The 17,805-nt window shown below is 56.8% G+C and overlaps 2 protein-coding genes and 1 long non-coding RNA gene across 4 annotated transcripts in view; 2 read left to right on the forward strand and 1 right to left on the reverse strand.

Moving 5' to 3' along the window:
• LOC311423766 (acidic mammalian chitinase-like) overlaps positions 1 to 2,544 on the reverse strand; it is a 23,587-nt gene extending 21,043 nt beyond the window's left edge. For both annotated transcript variants that reach the window (XM_084498162.1, XM_084498172.1), the window contains exon 1: positions 13 to 2,544. The gene's annotated coding sequence lies outside the window, so the exon portion shown is untranslated. The remainder of the gene's footprint in view (positions 1 to 12) is intronic.
• The window catches only part of LOC311423770, a 14,482-nt gene extending 1,749 nt beyond the window's left edge, over positions 1 to 12,733 (forward strand). The window contains exons 3-5 of the long non-coding RNA XR_014685851.1: positions 2,544 to 2,746; positions 4,063 to 4,121; positions 9,764 to 12,733. This is a non-coding gene — a long non-coding RNA (uncharacterized lncRNA). The remainder of the gene's footprint in view (positions 1 to 2,543; positions 2,747 to 4,062; positions 4,122 to 9,763) is intronic.
• Positions 12,734 to 12,991: 258 nt separating this feature from the next.
• BTG2 (BTG anti-proliferation factor 2) lies at positions 12,992 to 17,451 on the forward strand. Its single transcript, XM_084498175.1, has 2 exons — positions 12,992 to 13,370; positions 14,278 to 17,451. Exons 1-2 carry the CDS (start codon positions 13,220 to 13,222, stop codon positions 14,616 to 14,618), a joined length of 492 nt encoding a protein of 163 aa, XP_084354301.1. The 5' UTR covers positions 12,992 to 13,219; the 3' UTR covers positions 14,619 to 17,451.
• The last annotated feature ends 354 nt before the right edge of the window (positions 17,452 to 17,805 follow it).

Here is a 17,805-nt window from a genome sequence, read left to right on the forward strand (position 1 = left end):
AAAGCTTTCTACCCCTGCATGAACAGCCCCAAATGAAGGACAATTACAGTGCTGCTGTTGTGGGATCCAGGCTCAGCTGGAAAGTCCCTTTCCAACCCCAGCCTGAGCCCAGGGCCTCCCAGCAGCTCCTGCCCTGCTGCCATAAGGGACGGTCACACCCCAGGCCCTAATCTTATCACAGCCCGGTGGAAACTTGTTCAGCAGGGCCATGGAGCAAGATGCAAAGTGGGTCCGTGAGGAATCCTCCTGCTTTTCTCATGTTGGTCAAGGCTTGGTCAGAATCTTTTCTCTCCCATGTGCGATTCCTTTCTTTGCTTAGTTCAAGCTGCATCGAGTGTAATTAGGCAGCCCCATATAATTAAGACAATTATGTAAGGTAAGCACCCCACAGAGTAATTGTGGGCAATTTTTAGCATACCCAGGGGCGGTTGTAGGGCCCAAGGTGGCCCTTCAAATGATTTACCTGCTCACATGTCTCTAAAGCACTCATCCTAGGTGTGTCCTAGGTGGCCTCTTTGAAGTGGACGTTATTGTTCTGCTCCTGCTGAGAAACAGCTGGCTGGAGAAGTGCTCTTTTTTTTTTTTTTCTTCTGTCTTACAAAAAGGGAGTTTCATATCATGTTTCTATTCTGACGGGCTGAAACTGAGACCCGAGTTGCGAGTGACCCAGATTCAGATGTGACCTGCCAGAAGCAGGGCTTGGAGAGCTCTCCCTCCACAGGTGGAGCGTGGGTTGCTCTAGGCGCAGGCTTGCTTGCTCATTGTTCTCCTTTCTCTTTTTGATGAGAAATTCCACCCAGGGTCTGGAAATCTTCCCAAGAAAATGGTGCTGACACGAACAGACTTCCTTGAAGTGTTTTGTTTGTAGTGGAAGGCACGTCAGTTCTGCTGCAAACACCACGAGGCTCCCCCTTTAGGTTCTGTACTTTTGAGAATAAAGGCAGCCCTCTGCTCTCTGCTAGCCCTCTGCCGTGTTCCTTTAAGCCATTTTATCCCTTCCCTACCTGAAGATTGACCTCTGCTCAATCAGCAGAATGCCTGAGGCACACCAGATCCTAATCTGCATCTCAGCTCTCAATCTGGAGTCACTCTGTTCTCATCCAGGGAAATGTGAGCCCGGACCTGGCTGTGAACTGAACACCAGCACCAGTCCTGGTACAGCCCAGCTAGGAAGGACGGCATTACAATTCAGGGGCTCTAGGAAGTGGTGGGTTGGAAAAAATTGCCTCATTTCCCACCCCCACTTTGCAGGCAGAGCCCTTCTGTGGCTGCACAGCCACCTCTGCCTGTGCTTCGAGGAGGGGGCGTCATGAGCACGAAGGATTTTTGTCCCCAAGGCAGCAGAGATGCCCACAGGGCATGGGTTTGCTCTTGGGCTTGTCCAGATCCTCCTCTAACTTGCCAGCAGTGTGTACCTGTACAGCTGGGGTGCTTTCCAACGCATGTGTTCCAATCTACACAGAGCTGAGACCTTCCCTTTGTGAAAGGAAAGCTGAGAGGGCCCTGAGCTTGTTCTGGGACAGTGCAGGCTGTGGGGAAAGGCTGAGGTACCAGCGTGTGGTGTTACGATGTCTGCTCACTAGGCCTGGTTTTCTGCAATGCATCCGTCCAAGGGAGCTCCAGGGATGCCAGTGAATGTAATAATTTTGGTTGTTTCCGAGGGGTTTAGGATCACACTGGGTTGTCTCCCCTCTCCCCTCCCCAAGACGCACATCAGCCTCCAGAACTGACGTCTGATTTTATGCTGTATTCTTTTTTCTCTGCCTGTTTTAGCTGACTCCTATGGCTCAGCCCTTACCATGGATGCACCGAGCTAGCTCGTGTTTTCAGTTTTCCTCTTAGCAACAACCTTTTTTTAATTAAAAGCTCACCCCTCGCAGGAGGGGCAGAAAAGCATCCAACCCGAGGAGACTTGTGATGAGATCTCAAGCACTGGCAATTCTGAGCTGGAATTTCTGATGGTGGAATGGAACAGTTTGGGCACAATGTGGCCTTGCTAAAAAGAGGGAAAACAACCATTTATGGCAGACAAATGGGTGCAATCGCCAAGCAAGGGCTCTCCTGGGCTCTGGAGCAGGCAGGGTGAAGGGTGCATGGGTTATTATTAGCTGCTTTGTATCGTAAAGAGGGCCTTCGGTTGCCTGGTCTCTGCAAAAGCTGCTGCACTCAGGAGTACTCTTGAGAAGGAGGGAGTGGAAAGCAGGAATTTCAGCCCCTTTTAAGGTCTGTTTACTCTTCCAGCCTCCGCAGATTTCAAGGGCATTGTATACGAAGCAAATCCGACATGGTTATCGTGGTGAGAGCTGGAGGTGCAGGAGGGACTGGTGATCCCTGGGGCCCTGTCAGCCAGGAGTTATGGGCTACGTGGAGATGTTTTCCTGCTCCGCAGGGCCATTTCTATACCGAGTGGCCATGGCCTGGGTTGAGAACGGCTCCTGGCTCCACAGGGACCATAAAAAAACAGCCCTGTGCCTTGTGCTCAAAGGGCTTGTTGGTGCCAGCAGACTGGAAGGCAACTTTCCCCTCTCTTCCCTCCTGCACAGCGTTTTCTGTGAGGACACCACAGCAGTGATCCTCTATAAAAGGTGATGGTCTCATCGCTGCATTCCCAGGTCCTGCACTAGAGGCACAGCTTTTCAGGCACAGAAGTCTCCAGGTGCTTTCATAACCAGAGGCGAGCCTCCACGTGCATCAGGAAACTGAGGCACCTCGTAAGCAGAGAGTTGCTTTTGCAAACACCCAGCAGGTGGGTGCCAGCAGCAGGACCAGCCCCGCTGTGCTTGTTCAGCTGCTTCTCAGGCCAGCTGGGAGGCACGCCATCCCAAACACACACCGCAGAGCTGGGCAGTAAGGGATCGCAGCCCCACTTCGCTCCTTACAGTGGGTACCAGGGATGTAGTTAGCTCTTGAACTCTGGGAGCCTCCAACAAATGCCTTGGTAGATGTCCAGGGTCCAGTACTGGAGGTGGCAGAAGTGTGAGCTGCAGCTATGAGTGGCCGTCACCTTGTGTGGTGGGACAGGCCAGTCCCCCATTTCTGCTGGGGGGCAGAAATGACTTTGTGAGCTGCAACTCCTGTTTTACACTGCCACGACATCCCCAGTGCTGAGATCCAGGTTCCCCAAATGCTGGTGATCAGTTTTGGGGCAGCTCTTACAGCACGAGCATTACATTTCAAATCTTGGGTTACCAAACAAGACTTCACATCCACACTTGAGTACAGTCAGGGAGAGCAGACGGCTGGAATGGCAGACAAAAGATCTTAGCTGCAGATGTGCTGTGCCTCCACGAGGCCCTCACATCACACACTGGGCTCATCTTGTCCCAGAGCTGCTGGGGACAGAAAGGGGATGACCGGGGGGGCAAAGAACCTGAGCCGTGGGGGGACATCCCAGCTGAGCTCCTGGCTCCATCACAAACCACTGGCTAGCCCCAAGCGTGACATTTTGCTTCCCCGTGACTCAGTTTACCTTCTGGGAAATAGAGGGGAAGGGAAGAAATAACACCTTACCTTGTCAACTAATTTTGCGGGATACTCTATTAAAGTCACTTTAATGGGGCAGTTGAGGACCCTGTTATAATGAAAATTAATAAATCTGCTGAACTCTGACTGCAGTTCCCAGGTCTGGGCCCCAGCCAGCTGCAGTTTCTCTCCCAGTTTAACGTAGCCAGGTTTTGCTGCACTGATGGTGAGGCTGGGAGTGCATGTGCCTCGCTGCAAGTCCTGGCAGACCTGGCCCTCCTGTCTTGCAGTCCTTGGGGTACCCCGGGAAGGTGGGCACAGTGCTGAGATGAGGGGGTTGCCCAGGCTATGACGGGAAGCAGCGGGATGCATCCTGCTCTATCAGAGAGGCTCTGATCTCTGCCTGGCCCCTCTGTCCCCCATCCCTGGCCCGTGCTGATGTCTTGGCTGCTGGCAGATTGGATTGCACGTTCCCAGCTGGAAGGGAGGTTTCCTGACAGAGCTCCATGTATAATTCACTCAGCATGGCCTCAGCCAAGACTCGGGACAGGGAGGGGAAAATGGCTTATTGTTTTTCCAAACCTCCTTTTGTTTCCTAAGGAATGTGGCTGCAAAGCCCTGCTGCTGCCAGAGCCTCTCTCAAGAGCCCTGCTCCAAAGGTAGGTCTTCCGTGGGACTGCTGTGCCCAGCGGAGGATGCCAGCAAGTGAACTTGTTGTTTCTTTTGCAACCCAGCAGCTGTTCCCCCCGTAACACAGCTCGCCCCACTCTCCATCCTCCCAGGCACCGTGGCGCTTGGCGTTCCCTCTGCACAGCCTTTTCCTCTGTCACCTCACGGTGCCCATGTGCTGCATTTCCAGCCCTTCTTCTTGGCTTGTCTTAGCCACCTCGTTTGCTTTTTAGTGCCTGCTCAGATTCCAGAGGTGCTGAGAGATCCCGGACAGCTTCGCTGACCTCCCTGTGGGAGACGGGAACATAGCTGCCGAGGGTGGGAGTGGGACCATCCCTGCCATTACTGCTGGGTGGGGTGGGGCAGGGCTGCGGGGTAACTGGGCTCCCAAAGCATTAATTAGAGCCTGAGCTGGTGATGAGCATGCAGAGGACAATCGTTTCAAGGAGCTCTGGGGAATGCTGGTCAGCACAGGCAGGACTGAAGTGGCCTGGTCCCGGCTCTGGCAGAGTCCCCCAGGCCAGCTCTGTGACCATCACAGCCCTGCCATGCCTCAGGGGCAGCCTCCCAGAGGCCATTTCCAGGACGTCGATGTTATGTTTAGCTTAAGCGGGTTAAAATGTACCTTTTTCATTCCAAACCTAGCTCCTACGTGAAGCTGCCGGGTTTTTGTAAAGGGAGATCGAAGTCCTGTGCGGGAATTGAGCAATAGGGCAAGGCCTTGGACAGGCACCAAGGTCTGACCTGAAAATGGCTCAGGAATCCAGATCCCACCTCCTCTCCTCAAATGTACACAGATAAAATCACGACTGCTTTAATTCCTTTAAATACAAGGGGAAAAATGCCCCCAGAGACTCTGCTGAAGCCTCAGTTCTTGCTGAAATGCAGAAAGGCGAAGAGAGAGCTTATGTGCTGCCTCTGTGAGTAATAGATGTGGCTCTAACCTGAAACCTGGGATCCAAACCCAGATGAACTCTGTGTGCAATCCACAGCCATGCCTAAACCCAGATTTTTGAGTAAATGACCCCTACTTTACTAACTAGCCACCTCCCTCGCTGCACACACCCTGGCAGCTCAGGGCGAGTTCCAGCTCCCAGGCCAGCCATCTGGTCGAGCCCAGCCTCTCTGACCTTCCTTGAACAACAAAACTTTCTGTGTGACTTCTGCAGCAGGTCGAGTGAAGAAAACCACATCAGCTTCCCCCCTGAAGCCCACGAGGCAGCAGTAAAAGACGTCAGCAAGCTGAAACGAGGGGGGCGTTTACTCCAGTCCGTAGGATTTGGGCTAGGGGGGAGGTTTGGGAAGCACCCGTGGGTGGCTGCATGCGGTACACCCAGCACAGGTGCAGCACCCACCAAAAAAACAATTAGCTGGCTTTGCTGGGGAGGGCTGGGAATCCTTGGGAAGAGCCTAGAGCAGTCCTGCAGAGTCCACCTGCTGCTCGGGAGGTCTCTCTCCGCGCGGGGATCAGCCTGCCTCCTGGGAAAGGGCACCACCCAGATCTAAGCCCTGCTAGGGTGTTGCCCTGCTTTATCTGGGCCGTCTTTGTGTGCTAATTGATGTTTGCAGGGCTGGGGAGGTTTGCTGGGCTCTGGGAAGCACGGGCTTCTTTCATATTTGTGGGTGTAGCCTGAGAAGAACCCCAAGGACCTTCTCCCAGTGTCCCTTCTCTCCCACGCTGGAGCCTGGGCCATCTGTGTGCTTCAGCTCCCGATGGCCGTGAGACAACAGGTCCCCGGGGATTTGCTGTCTGGGCACATAAAGGCCACAGGGAGATGGATGGATTGGGCAGAGCTTTGTCAGCGGAGCAGCTAGAGATAAAACCTGACATAATCCATGTCTTGGAGTCGAGCTGGGGACCAAGATGAGGACTGGTGGGGAGGGAGAGAAGGGCAGCCAGACCCAGAGCTTGTGATGGCCAGGAGCTTCTGGAGTTAGCCACGGCCAGGTCAGGTTGCCATAAATGAATTGACTGTGGTCATAACAGTGCTGGTGTAGGCCAAAATCTGGAAGTTTTGGAGCTGCTTGGCTTCTCCTGTTAGCAGCACCAGCCACGCTAACGCTTTAAAATCTGCATGGGACAGGCTTGAACTCTTCAGCCTTGTGGGCAAACACAGCTCTTCCCTGAAAGATCCCATTTCTTTTTGACACCGTATGTCCTACGGAACCCTTCAGCAAAGGACCGAGTGGGGGTAGCTCAGGTCCCCGATGCTGCAACAGAAATCACTTGAATCCCTAACCATCTCCTCCTCCTCTCGAGTGTGGGTAAACCAGCTGCTCTTCGTGGGCTGTCAGAAAACAGCCCCAAGCCCCGCAGAGACTCCCGGCTCTGAGCAGGGGCGGTGAATTCACTCAGCGGCTGCTACAGCAACGCTGCCGCCGGTGCTCCTGCCCTTGTTTTGCTGCCGACGACTGGGGTTGCCATGGTGCCGTGAGGCACGTTACCCCGCATTAATGCTTTATAAGCAATAAACGCAGATTTCGGCAACGTGCTGCTCGGGCAGCTCGTCACAGCGTAGCTCCCCGGCCGAGCCAGAGTTTGGCAGGCAAGCCGCCCTCTCACCACTTGAAAAATCCTGTCTCGTGGTTTCAGCCAGAGGGTTTTTCTGAACTTCTCATTTCTAAGAAAAGAAAAATCCCTTTTTCGTAGCACGGCTACGTTGGAGTGAAGTGTGAAAGCCCTATATATAGCCCTCTGGCCTGCCCGAGAAGGAGGGGTGTGAGGTAGGCCCCAGCAGGGAGCTTTGCCTGGAAAGCTCTGGGGAATGCAGGCGCTGCGGCACCGGGGCCTGCAGCTCGCAGGAGGGGCCCCGTGCCTTGCCTTTGTGGCTTTGAGCAAGGCCCAGCATCTCCTAGGGCTCCATTTCCAACCCTCACGGCTGCCTGCTCCCCCGTAGATCCTAAATCCCAGTTCACATGGTCGTGCTGAGGAGGATTCGGCTCCTGCATCCCGTGGCGTTGGTGGGTTCGCCACCAGTTGATGGTGTATTTACCTATGCCCAGCTACGAGGAGGGAAATCATGTTTTGACTGGAGCTGTGTGTGTGTTTGGGGACTTTCTGGGGCACACACACTCCAGGGTGCTGCAATAGGGGCACCGTGCACACCCCCGTGTCTCACACGAGCTGTTCACCTTGGGCACTGCGGGGCTGCTGGGGGGCAGAGGGGTGGAGTGGACGCTGCTGTCCTCCCAGAGCCCCGCTGATCCTCGCTCCATTTCTGAGTGCACGCCAGGGCTCTGAACTCCTTTTTATCTCGGGGACTAACAAGCCCGTTCCAGGCTTTACAGCTGGAGACTTTCTCTGGACCTGCCCGTGCAAAGTCCTCCATCCCCACCCTGCTCTGGGCCTGCCGCCGTGCTGAGCGCCCTGCTGGACCCCTTCCCTCGCCCCCTTCAACCTCCTCCGGCTTTGTTTGACAGGAACAGGGGTAGGCGGAGGCAGTGGCATCCTGCAAAGAGGATGTGGAAAAAAACAATAACCAAATGCAGAGAACAGGAAACCATCTGTGAAATCAGCGTGAGGTCAGCGACGTACCTTCCCCGACATGGCAGCTCCAAGAGGAACTATTGTCTGAGGCTTCTCCTCCGGCCACTAAGGTCGGGCATTGAGCAAATGTCCCCTTACACAAGGCTCTGTCAATATGGGTTCAGCGAGAAGCTAGTGAGGCCAAGGAGAAAGCCTCCAGAGTGCACTTAAGGCAGCCGGAGCCAGCGAGTGCTCAGCACTGTTGGAAAACTAGGCCCAAAGTCCTCAGAAATTCGAAGAAAAAGCAATTACAGTGGTTGCAGCTCCCTCGAGTGCGGCAATGTTTGCTTCCTAAAATACTCCCGAACAGATGTGACATTCGCAGCAGGTCAGATATGTTGTTTTCCATGAGGAAACAACGGCCTGCAATATAGAAGGAGGCTCGGAGGGAGGTTGTTCTGAGGAGGGCGTCTCCTGGGTCGCTGCGGGCAGTGGCAGAAGCCCTGGGCTCGTGCTGCAAAAGCTACTGTGCTCAAATGCTGGAGGGCATCCAGCCCTCAGCCCGTGTACCCTCTTCAAATGAGGCAGAGGGGAATATTTAGCATCCCGAGAGGCTGCAAACGGAGCTGCCCCAACATGCCTGAAGCGTGCCTCTGCATGTCCCATCCACGCTGCAGATGCTGGTGGAGGGAGGGCGGCTGGGTACAGGCAGCACAGGCAGGCCCAGCACAGGACCCGGCTGCCAAAATGCATTCAGGCCCCAAAATAGGGGGCAGGGGGCACGGCACAGTGCACGCCGTGGGGGCACGAGGGCTGGTGAGCATCCAGGAGCTCGGCCTGGTGAGAAGATGCTCAGCGCTTCTCCTGGCTGGGCACCCGTGCGTGCTGCAAAACCAAGGGCTAGTCGAGGGAGCTAACAGGTTAAAGAGGCTTTGGTGTCTGTCCCCATCTCCTTCCCCCTCTCCGATGCGTTTCACACGGTTCTCTCAGTCTTATTTCACAACCTCGTGTTTTGAAAGGACTTATTAGCTCTAAGTGTAGGCTGGGCATCAGACTCTTGCTTTATTGTTTACCCTGCCTGCTAGGCCTGTTTCTGGGGTCAGACCCGGGTTACCAATTACAGCCTTGATTAAACACACCAGCCCTGCTTACCCCTGGGCTTTTTTTCCCCTTAAATTCCCAGTGACTGCGCTTACCCAGTGCTAGCACCCAGGTGGCTGCTGGCAGCACGATCCCGATGTCTGTGCCTTCTCCGGCAGAGCCAGATAATGAGATTTGAACGGGGCCAGTACATTTATTATTTTTACAGTTCAGAACAAGAGATTTATTTTTTTTTTCCCCTTAACATAAAGCCAGCCAGCCCTCGCCGTCCCAAATCCACCCAGCTAACCTTAAAATCCTTCCCAAGCGCTAGGGTAATTGGGAGGGACCCAACCAGGAGAAGTGATGGCTAATTTAGCAAGCCGTGGGACACGTCTAATTGGGAGGATCTCAAACATTAATTCTGCATGTAACTAGTTTGCTGCTGATAACGGGGGGCATGGATTCGTGGCTGTTGGACTGGTGGCTGACCCGAAGGATATTCCCGAGCTGGGTTTTGTGCCTCAGGAACTTCAGCCCACCGTGGTGAGAAAGGTGCCCCCTCCAAAATTACCAGCTCAGAGACGAGCGTGGGAACAGCTTTCTTTTAGGTGTACGCAAACACCCCGAGCTGCTGACTCCTGCAAAGCCCCAGTCCCTGTGAGCAGTGCCGAGTTTTAACCCTTGATTGCAAGCCAAACGCTCCCCTTTTATTGTAAAGCTTCCAGCTCGACTGGTTTCCAACCTCCTTTGGATAAGCGGAGGGTTTGGAAGCCTATCTGAACGCCTCCTTCCTGCCCAACCAGTCCCCAGGCTGGTCTGGCCGATCGCTATGGCGAGGTTTATTGTTTTGGTGTGCTTTTTTTTTTTTTTTAAATTGAAATCTAAATGCTCTCAGCCATTTCCAGCTAAACACAGGGCGGAAACTAATCTAGCCAGAATGACATTAAAGCCGCTCTGCCTTCGCTTTTTAAAATGAATTTTATTTTCTAATTGTTTGTTTACTCCCCGGCTCCTCAAAGCGGTCGGAAGGCGTGCATTAAGCCTCCTGCCCCGTCTTTAAGCCTGCCCGTCTCGTTGTAACAGGGCCAGAAGTTATGGGCGCGTAACCCGCTTAGAGGCCCTTGAGCTCCACAGGAAATCTCTTATTGGGAGGGCTTAACGAAGCCAATCTGATTTGGGGGAGCCGGGCCTGTGTCAGCCCTCTGCCCGGAGAGCCCCGGTGATTAGGAACAAACGGAGGACCTGAATTGGGAGGATGGAGCTGCGCTTACTTCATCCACTTGCGGAGCAGGGGGGACCAGGGGAACCTGCTGGCCGAGGCCACATCAGCAGCAGCACTGCTGCTCCTGGCAGCACACCGCGCCTGCTCCCTGTGCTATTCTTGGCAGGCCGGAGGACAGGACACCTCTTGCTGCCATTGTCATCCAGTGACTCAAGGCTGGGCAATGCCATCCAAGTGCTTTTGAACGTGATTCTTCTGCTGGCCGGGGGCACAGCCCCTGCTCCTTGCCCGCTCAGTCGGGTTGCCAGCTCCGCTCAGGCCTCCTGGGCTTCGCCACGGCAGAAAAGTTGGTCTCACTTTGCCTTTTCCCGGTGCATTTACACGGAGGTGTCTTCTGCGCTGATGGCTTTGTTTGCTTCCCAATTTTCCGCCGGTGATGACCGTGCCCACAGGCTCCGAGGGCGTTTGCTGGCTGGCAGCACAGGTGTGTTTGAAGCAATCAAGCTCTGTGTGGACGGGCTCGCGCTGGGTGTTTTATGCAGCCTCTTCCAGGGGCCCCCCGGCTGCTGCTGCAGCACAGATCTCCTCCCCCCGCATTGTGCCGTGCTCGCATGGACCCATGCGCTCTTTCATGTGTGTTGCTGACTTAAAAAAAAAAAAAAAAAGTCCTTAGACTTTAATCCTCGGGTTTATTTCAAAGCTTACAAAGACAAATCTGGTTTATAGCAAGAGATTTGCCTGGTTCCTTGTGCTTTGCGGATGAATGGAGCGGCAGATGGAGCGGGGAGGGAGGACCCGGGGACCCCTTGGCTCTATCTTCTTGCTGGCTTGACCCTACTTGTGTGCTGCTGCCTTTCTTCTGAGCTGTGCAGAACAAGAAACAGGGTCAGTACAGACCTCTGCTCGGGCACTACCTTTTCTATCGACGTCTTCTATGATTTCCAAAGCTGTTTTCCTCCTCTTTTCTCTCGTTTGTGGGCTACGCACTGCTACATAGCCATCCCCTTGTGCTTCAAGTGCAAAGTCCCAAGCACAGCGCCTGCACGAAGGAACGACAGAGGTGTGAATAAAATGAACTGCAGACCCTGGAAGCAAAAAAGCCTCAAAAAATCCAGCTTGGAGTCACGGAAAATGATCGGAGCCTGGAGACCTGCTGTGCTAAGAGCTGCCCCACAGACTCCCCTCTGCTGAGTGCTCTCGGACGGCTCTTGCCAAAAGCGGGATGCCCAGGTGGGCCAGGACCCCGAGGGGTCCCACGGCAGCCACGATGGGGTGGGGGCAGGCAGTATGCCCGGGGCTGCACGCTCCTCCTGCACCTTCTGGGGAGCGAATGCAGTGCTGGGATGGGAGCAGCATTTGGGAACCACCGTGCCTGGGCTCGCAGGGCATCAGCTCCTCAGGCAGAGGCAGTGGCAGTCTCCAGCTGCACTTGCTGCCAGATGAGGTCCTGGCCATCGAACCCCTTCCCACTGGGGACCGCACCAGATCTGTGCCCTCAGATCCTCCCCCAGAGCACCGGGAGAGGTGCGGGGCTGCCAGACGATGGCTCACAACAACCCCACTTCTCTGCCAGGGGATGTTCATTCAGAAAACCCATCCTGTTTTGACACTAACTCTCCCAGGGCTGATCAAAGCGCAGGCAAGAACAGAGCCTGGCCTCCTACAGCTGCTGTAGCTTCGGGCCAGTTTCAGCAGAGGCTGGGCTGCCTCCATCCCGGGCAGCGGGGCCGGCAGCGGGGCCAGCCGCTGCAGCTCCTCGTTTTTTGGTGGTTTTTGGCTGCTGCTCGCGTCCTGCTCAGCACCGGGGCCATGCTCTGCTCCCAGCGCTTCTCCTCTGCTGCTGGGCTGGATGCAGGCACCCAAGGACGCTTCCTTCGTCTCGCTGCCTGCCTCGGCTTGCTCGCCCCGCTCCGTGACGGGACACGTCCTGGTGCTGCAGCCACCTCCTCCTGCTCTCCTGGGGCTCTCGCTCCTCGCCTCGAATGCTCCCTGGGCAGGAGGACAAAGGCGGGTGCTGCAGTGTCCCCCTCGCCCCCTGGGGTGCTGCTGAGCTCTCCCTGATATTTTGGGGATCTCCAGAAAGGCTTTGGCCTTGCCCAGAGCCCAGTGATGGGAGCACAAGGACCTGCGATGTGTCTCAGGGGATTTTTGGGGATGGAAACCTGCCCGTGCGCCCCTGGGGAGGTGCGGTGCCCCGTGCGGAGTGGCAGCACCCAGCCGTGCTGGAGGCAAGGGGGCAGAGGGGACGGAGATGGGGACGGTCACAGGTGGCTGAGCCGTGGTGTCCCAGCCCAGAAGTGGCACCGAGAGCTCCGGTGCTGAGCTGGTGTCCTGGGGACCACCAGGACCCCTCGAGCCAGCCCCATCCCGCAGTGCCACAGGGTTGTGGGGTTCCCTTTGTGGGGGCAACCTGTGCCTGGGGGTCCGTGTCCGCATCCATGAAGGCACCCAAAAGTGCACCCAGCCTGGCACTGGTTGTCCCAAATCCCCCTGGCTGTGGGGTTGGGGTCCCGCACAGCACCCACCACCCCACTCCACAGGGTGCACAGCACCCAAGGGTGCCTGGCACCCAAGGGTGACCTGGCACCACCTCCCCCAACACCACAAAGGACACCAGGACCCGGGGTGCCCCGCAGCACTCGGGACACCCTGGGGGGACCCTGCCCAACCCCTTTCTCCCATAGGACCCCCAAAAACCCTCATGGGGCCCTGGGGCTGGGGGGGGGGGCGGCGAGGGCCGATCCGGGTCCTGATCTTGATCCCGATCCGGATCCGGATTCTGGTCCTGATCCCGATCCGGATTCTGATCCAGATCCTGGTTTCGATCCGGATTCTGATCCTGGTCCCGATCCCGATCCCGATGCCGATCCCTTCCCCCCCCCCCCTTTTTCCTCCCCCTCCCCCGCCCCCCTCCTCCTGCTCCCCCCGCCCCCCCCGTGCTGACGTCACTCCTTCCATGGCGCTGAGCTCAGGCGCTATTTGCATACCGCCGCCCGCCTGAGCCAATGGGAGGCGCCGCTCCGATGACGCCGCCCCCCGGCGCTCTATATAAGGGCGGCCCCGAACCCGCGGCCCCCGTGAACCGAGCCGGGAGCAGCGGGGACGCCACGGGCCGGGAGCAGCCGGGACCCCCCCCGGGCCGAGCCGGGACCCTCCAAGCCGAGCAGAACCGAGCCGGGACCCCCCCGAACCGGGCCCATCCGAGCCGAACCGGGCTGATCTGAGCCCAGCCGGGTCCCCCCGGGTTGATCTGAGCCCAACCGAGCCGTACCGGGACCCCGGACCCCCCCCCCACCCCCCTTTTTAACCGCACAGCCATGAGCCCCCGGCGCGGCCCCCCCCGGCCCGAGATGCTGCCCGAGATCGCCGCCGCCGTCGGTTTCGTCTCCGGTCTCCTGCGGACCCGGGGCAGTGTCAGCGAGCAGCAGCTGCAGGTCTTCGGCGGGGCGCTGCGGGAGGCGCTGGCAGGTGAGGACCCCCCCCAGGGGCCATCCGAGACCCCCCCGGGGCTTTTCTCCTCGGCAGGACCCGGAGCTCCCTCGGGGGTTTTGCCCCGAGGCAAAAAACCCCGTCCCGACCCGGTGTCCCCTCCCTGGGTGCCCCCATAGTGCTGGGTGCCTGGTTGTGCCCCCCCCCCCCGTGCCCCCCAAGGGGCTGGTACCCATCCGTGTACCTCCCCCCCCTTCCCCAGCACCCACCCGTGTTCCCTTGGGTGCTGGGTGTCCGCCTGTGCCTTGCTTGGGTGCCCACCCGTGTCCCTCTGGGGTCCTGGGTGAGCAGCTCCTGCCTCCCCCAAAGGTGAGGAGCTGGACCCCAGCTGGGGGGGTTTGTGTCTCGGCACCCTGGAGCCGGGGTGGCCCCCAGCTGCTCTCCGTGCCCTGTGTCTGTGGGGTTTCGGTGCCCCCCACGCACCCATCCGGTGCCCAGCACCCGCTGGGTGGTGCGGGCGTCCCCTCCCAGCCGAAAGCAGCCTTTGTGTTATCAGCCCCGAGACGGGGTGGGCTGCTCGGTGCTGCCCCGAGATAAGGGGCAGCGACCTGCCCCTGGAGGCAGGCTGACCCGGAGGCTGCTCCCCAGCCGTGCTGGGGTGGTGCTGCTGATATTGTATCCCAAGTGGCCGGGGGGAGGTTTTGGGGTCCTGTCTGCAACCCCCCGCTGTCCTGCCTGGGGTTTTAGGACCCGAAGAGCGACACCCCTGTGCCTGGGAGCAAGCGGCAGCCAAACAGCCCAGCTCTCTGCCCTGGTGTCCCCGATGGAGGCAGCCGAAGGAGGACTTGGTGCCCTCTGCCTTTGTGGGATCCCCTGGGGACTGCAGCAGGACACGGACCTCGCGGCGGCTGCTCACCGCTCCCCCCCCTCTCGCTTCCCTTTGCAGAGCACTACAAACACCACTGGTTTCCCGAGAAACCCTTCAAAGGCTCTGGCTACCGCTGCATCCGCATCAACCACAAAATGGACCCCATTATCAGCAAGGCAGCGAGCCAGATCGGACTCAGCCTCCCGCAGCTCTACCAGCTCCTGCCCAGCGAGCTCACGCTCTGGGTGGACCCCTACGAGGTCTCGTACCGCATCGGGGAGGATGGCTCCATCTGCGTCTTGTACGAAGCGACCGCCACGAAACCCGGGAGCTCCTACGGGATGCTCACCTGTAAGAACCAGATGATGTTCGGTCGCACCAGCCCTTCCAAAAACTACATCATGACTGTCTCCAGCTAAATACTCCTCATGTCCTTACACTGCCAAGACACGAGCTACTGTATTACCTCACCTGAGGATCTATTTTTAAAATGAAGAGCTATTTATATTTTTTAAGAAAATCCAAGAAAATCCAAAATTAAAATATTGGGCACTGCTTCAGACAGGAGCAGTGTTTTCGGTGCCTTTTTTAAAGCTGTTGCAAGCTTATGAGTTTTTATTATGAAGCCGATATCTACCTAATTAGTGTTGGATGGCAATTGCAGTAGGCTGGCTCGCTCACTTGGGCAGCTCGGAATGGAGGAAGAGGGGGAAGAGGCAGGCTGGGACGTGTGGCTGGTGGGGGGAGATGTCACCCCCCTGTCCTGGTTCCTAGCAGTGTTGTCACCAAGTGTTGCGATGCTGTTTGGGAAGGGACAAGGGGGAGTTGCCATCTTCCCTTCACCAGTTTCACTTCCCAGCTCGGCTGATCTCTGGGTGCCTGGAGAAATCATGCAGGGGAACCTTGCCTTGAGGGCTGGGTGATGCTGGGGGTCCTGGGACCTCTCCTGCTCTGGCTTTTCTGGACCTACCAACTTTTGGAGTGCTGCAGCTCTGGGCTGCCCCCCCTGGAGCACAAAGCAAGGGGCAGCGCATGGCTGGTCTCCAACCCCTCCATCTCCTGCCTGCTGCTGGGCTGAGGGGGCCCTGGGGGTGTCCTCGCCACGTGAAACACCCGAGGCAGAGATGTGGTGGCTGGGGAAGCACCAGGCTGTGCCGTGGAGGTCCCCAGGATGAATATTGCAGGCGCTGTGGTGGCACCGGAGTGCTCCTTGTTCCTGGTGCTCCCCGGTACCTGGCTGTCACCACAGCTTTCTGCCCAGGCAGGGTGCTCCAGACCCTGAAATCAGCTCTGAATTACAAGGCCTGCCTGCTCTGGAGGGCTCAGACACCCAGCCCGTGGCCTCTTGCGTATAAAAATTGCCTAATCTGGTGCTGACGACCTGCTGCGTCACTTCTCCGGAAGAGCTGAAGCAACTTGCCTTGTGCCCTAGAGGTTGGTGTCGGATCCTCTCTTGCCTTCTCTCCTAAAATCCCAAAGTATCGGGGATTTCCACCCCCCTGTGCTTGCTGCAGTTCCGAGCTGGGATGCTCAGGTGCTTTGGGGTCAGTGTTGCTTTTAAATTCCCCCCTCTCCTCTCCCCTCTCTTCCTCCCCTGGGCGCTCAGCGAGAGGCTGACCCCGGGAGCTGGCTCAACCGAGACCTCGCTGGGGGCACCGCCTGGTTCCGATCTCCTGGTCCAAAACCGTTTTGCACAACTAATGCCTGGTCCTGGGCTTTGCCCCTTCAAGCAGAGCTCGTGGAGTCCCCGTGGTACTCGTCTTCAGGGAGACTTCCTGAGCCTTGTTTGGGATTTAGCCCTTAAACTGCTCCAGCTCCCTCAGGTTGGGTGGGAGCCAGCGGTGCTGCCCCAAAAACTCTACCTGCCTGCTGGGGAATGAGCCTTTACCGGGATGCTCCGTGTCCCTTGCCTTTTTCCTAACCAGCTGGTGCTCCTCCAGGGATCCTGGGAGAAGTGATTGAAAAACCAGGGCATTGATGTGGTTTGCTCTTGACGAAACTTTCCCCGAGCTGTTTCGCAGCACGCTCTTTACCTTCCTCTTTTCTTGACCCAGCAGCCGACTGGCATAACCAGAGTTGTTCTTTCCCAGCCTTTGATGAATCAAGTTCTCAGACAATTGTGCAATATATTTCAAAACCCCGAACGCTCTGGGAGAGGAAGGAAGCCTCCTGTCTGCCACAGTGCTTAGCTTTGTTTTTAATATTAAAAATAGCATCGCTTCCCCGGCTCGGACTGCTTTTCAGGTGGAAAAGTATAGTTCAGATTTCTGTAGCAGTTTCAAATCGCGATTTCCTGAACTGGAAAACCAGCCTCGATGGGTAACAACTCCCCGCTTGACATTTTAGCAGGATCTGTTTGTCCCTGGGCAGTTGCAGGCGGTAGCTCTGAAGTTGCATCACTTCCCTCTGCACCGCTCGAGTCTCTCACATCTCCAGAGCAGAAGCTGAAGGAGGCGCCGGGGCTTTTCCCCTGGTGACCTTGTGCAAGGGGTGACATCACCCGGAGGGGAGTGCTGGGGAACTTCCGAAAAGCAAGCTCCTTTTTCAAGGAAAAGGGATCTGAGCTCAAGTCATCGCTTAAATCTGGTTTTGTGGGAAGCTCCCCAGGAGCTGCAGTGTGTCCAGGACGAGCGCCGTGTGCTCTGCTGGGTGGGAGTCCCCAGGAGGCTGCCCCTTGGCTTGTAATTTGTCCCCATCGCTGCAGTCGGAAGGTTTTTCCCCCTGTTTCACCCTCTTACCAGAAAAAGAGCTGGTGAGGAGCGGCAGCCCACACCAAAGGAACACACTAACCCTAGCGTGCCCCCGCTCACGAAGCAGAAATAGCCGAGTTCTCCGTCCCCAGGTGGAGGAGTCTGGTGTTAAAGGTGTCTTGTTAGCTCCAAAGCCACCCGGAGCCGGGTGCGACCCATTTCTCTTGTAGCTGGTTCCATGTAAAAGCTGTGAATTAGTGTGCTGTTGCCTTTTTTTTTTTTTTTTTGCCTACAAGCCTGATGCTCACTTTTAGGGCCGGATGGTGTGTGTTTTAGGAGTGTGTCTCGGGGGGGGGGGGTTCCTCTCCCCGGTTAAACAAGCTGGACTGTTGAACGGGACCTGCTTCTTGTGTCTGGAAATGGTAGCGAGTCTGTAAGCTGCGCTGGGAGGAGGGAGTGGATGGTTTCTCGTTGTACAGTAGTGTTTTTATATACGGGATGTACAGATCCTTCGACAGACGTAATGCTTTTGTTACTTTAATAAAAATGTAGCAGTACCAGAGCCTTGTCGTCTTCCTGGGAAGTGCTGAGTGCTCACAAAGGGTTGGGATCATGGCTGAGATCCTGAAAGTGCTGGGGGCTTGGGTAACGTGTGGCTGGCTGCCAACACCCGGCTGGGAGGAAGAGGAGGAGGAGGAAGAAAGCTGCTTACTCAAGGTGCTGACTCGAAGCCTGACCCTCCAGCCCCAAGGATCAGAGGCTGGGAATGTGGATGACTAACCCTGGGTGTCCTGCCACAGCTCCTTCCCACGCTCATTTGGCTCTCCTGGGCTGGGCACCGGGGGCTCAGGGCAGATTTTGGAAATCCCAGCTCCAGCCAGGGCAGCGAGGTGCTAGGGCTGACTGTCAGCTCTTC

Source organism: Aythya ferina, assembly GCF_964211825.1.
Source record: "Aythya ferina genome assembly, chromosome: 25".
In the NCBI taxonomy this organism is placed as follows: domain Eukaryota; kingdom Metazoa; phylum Chordata; class Aves; order Anseriformes; family Anatidae; genus Aythya; species Aythya ferina.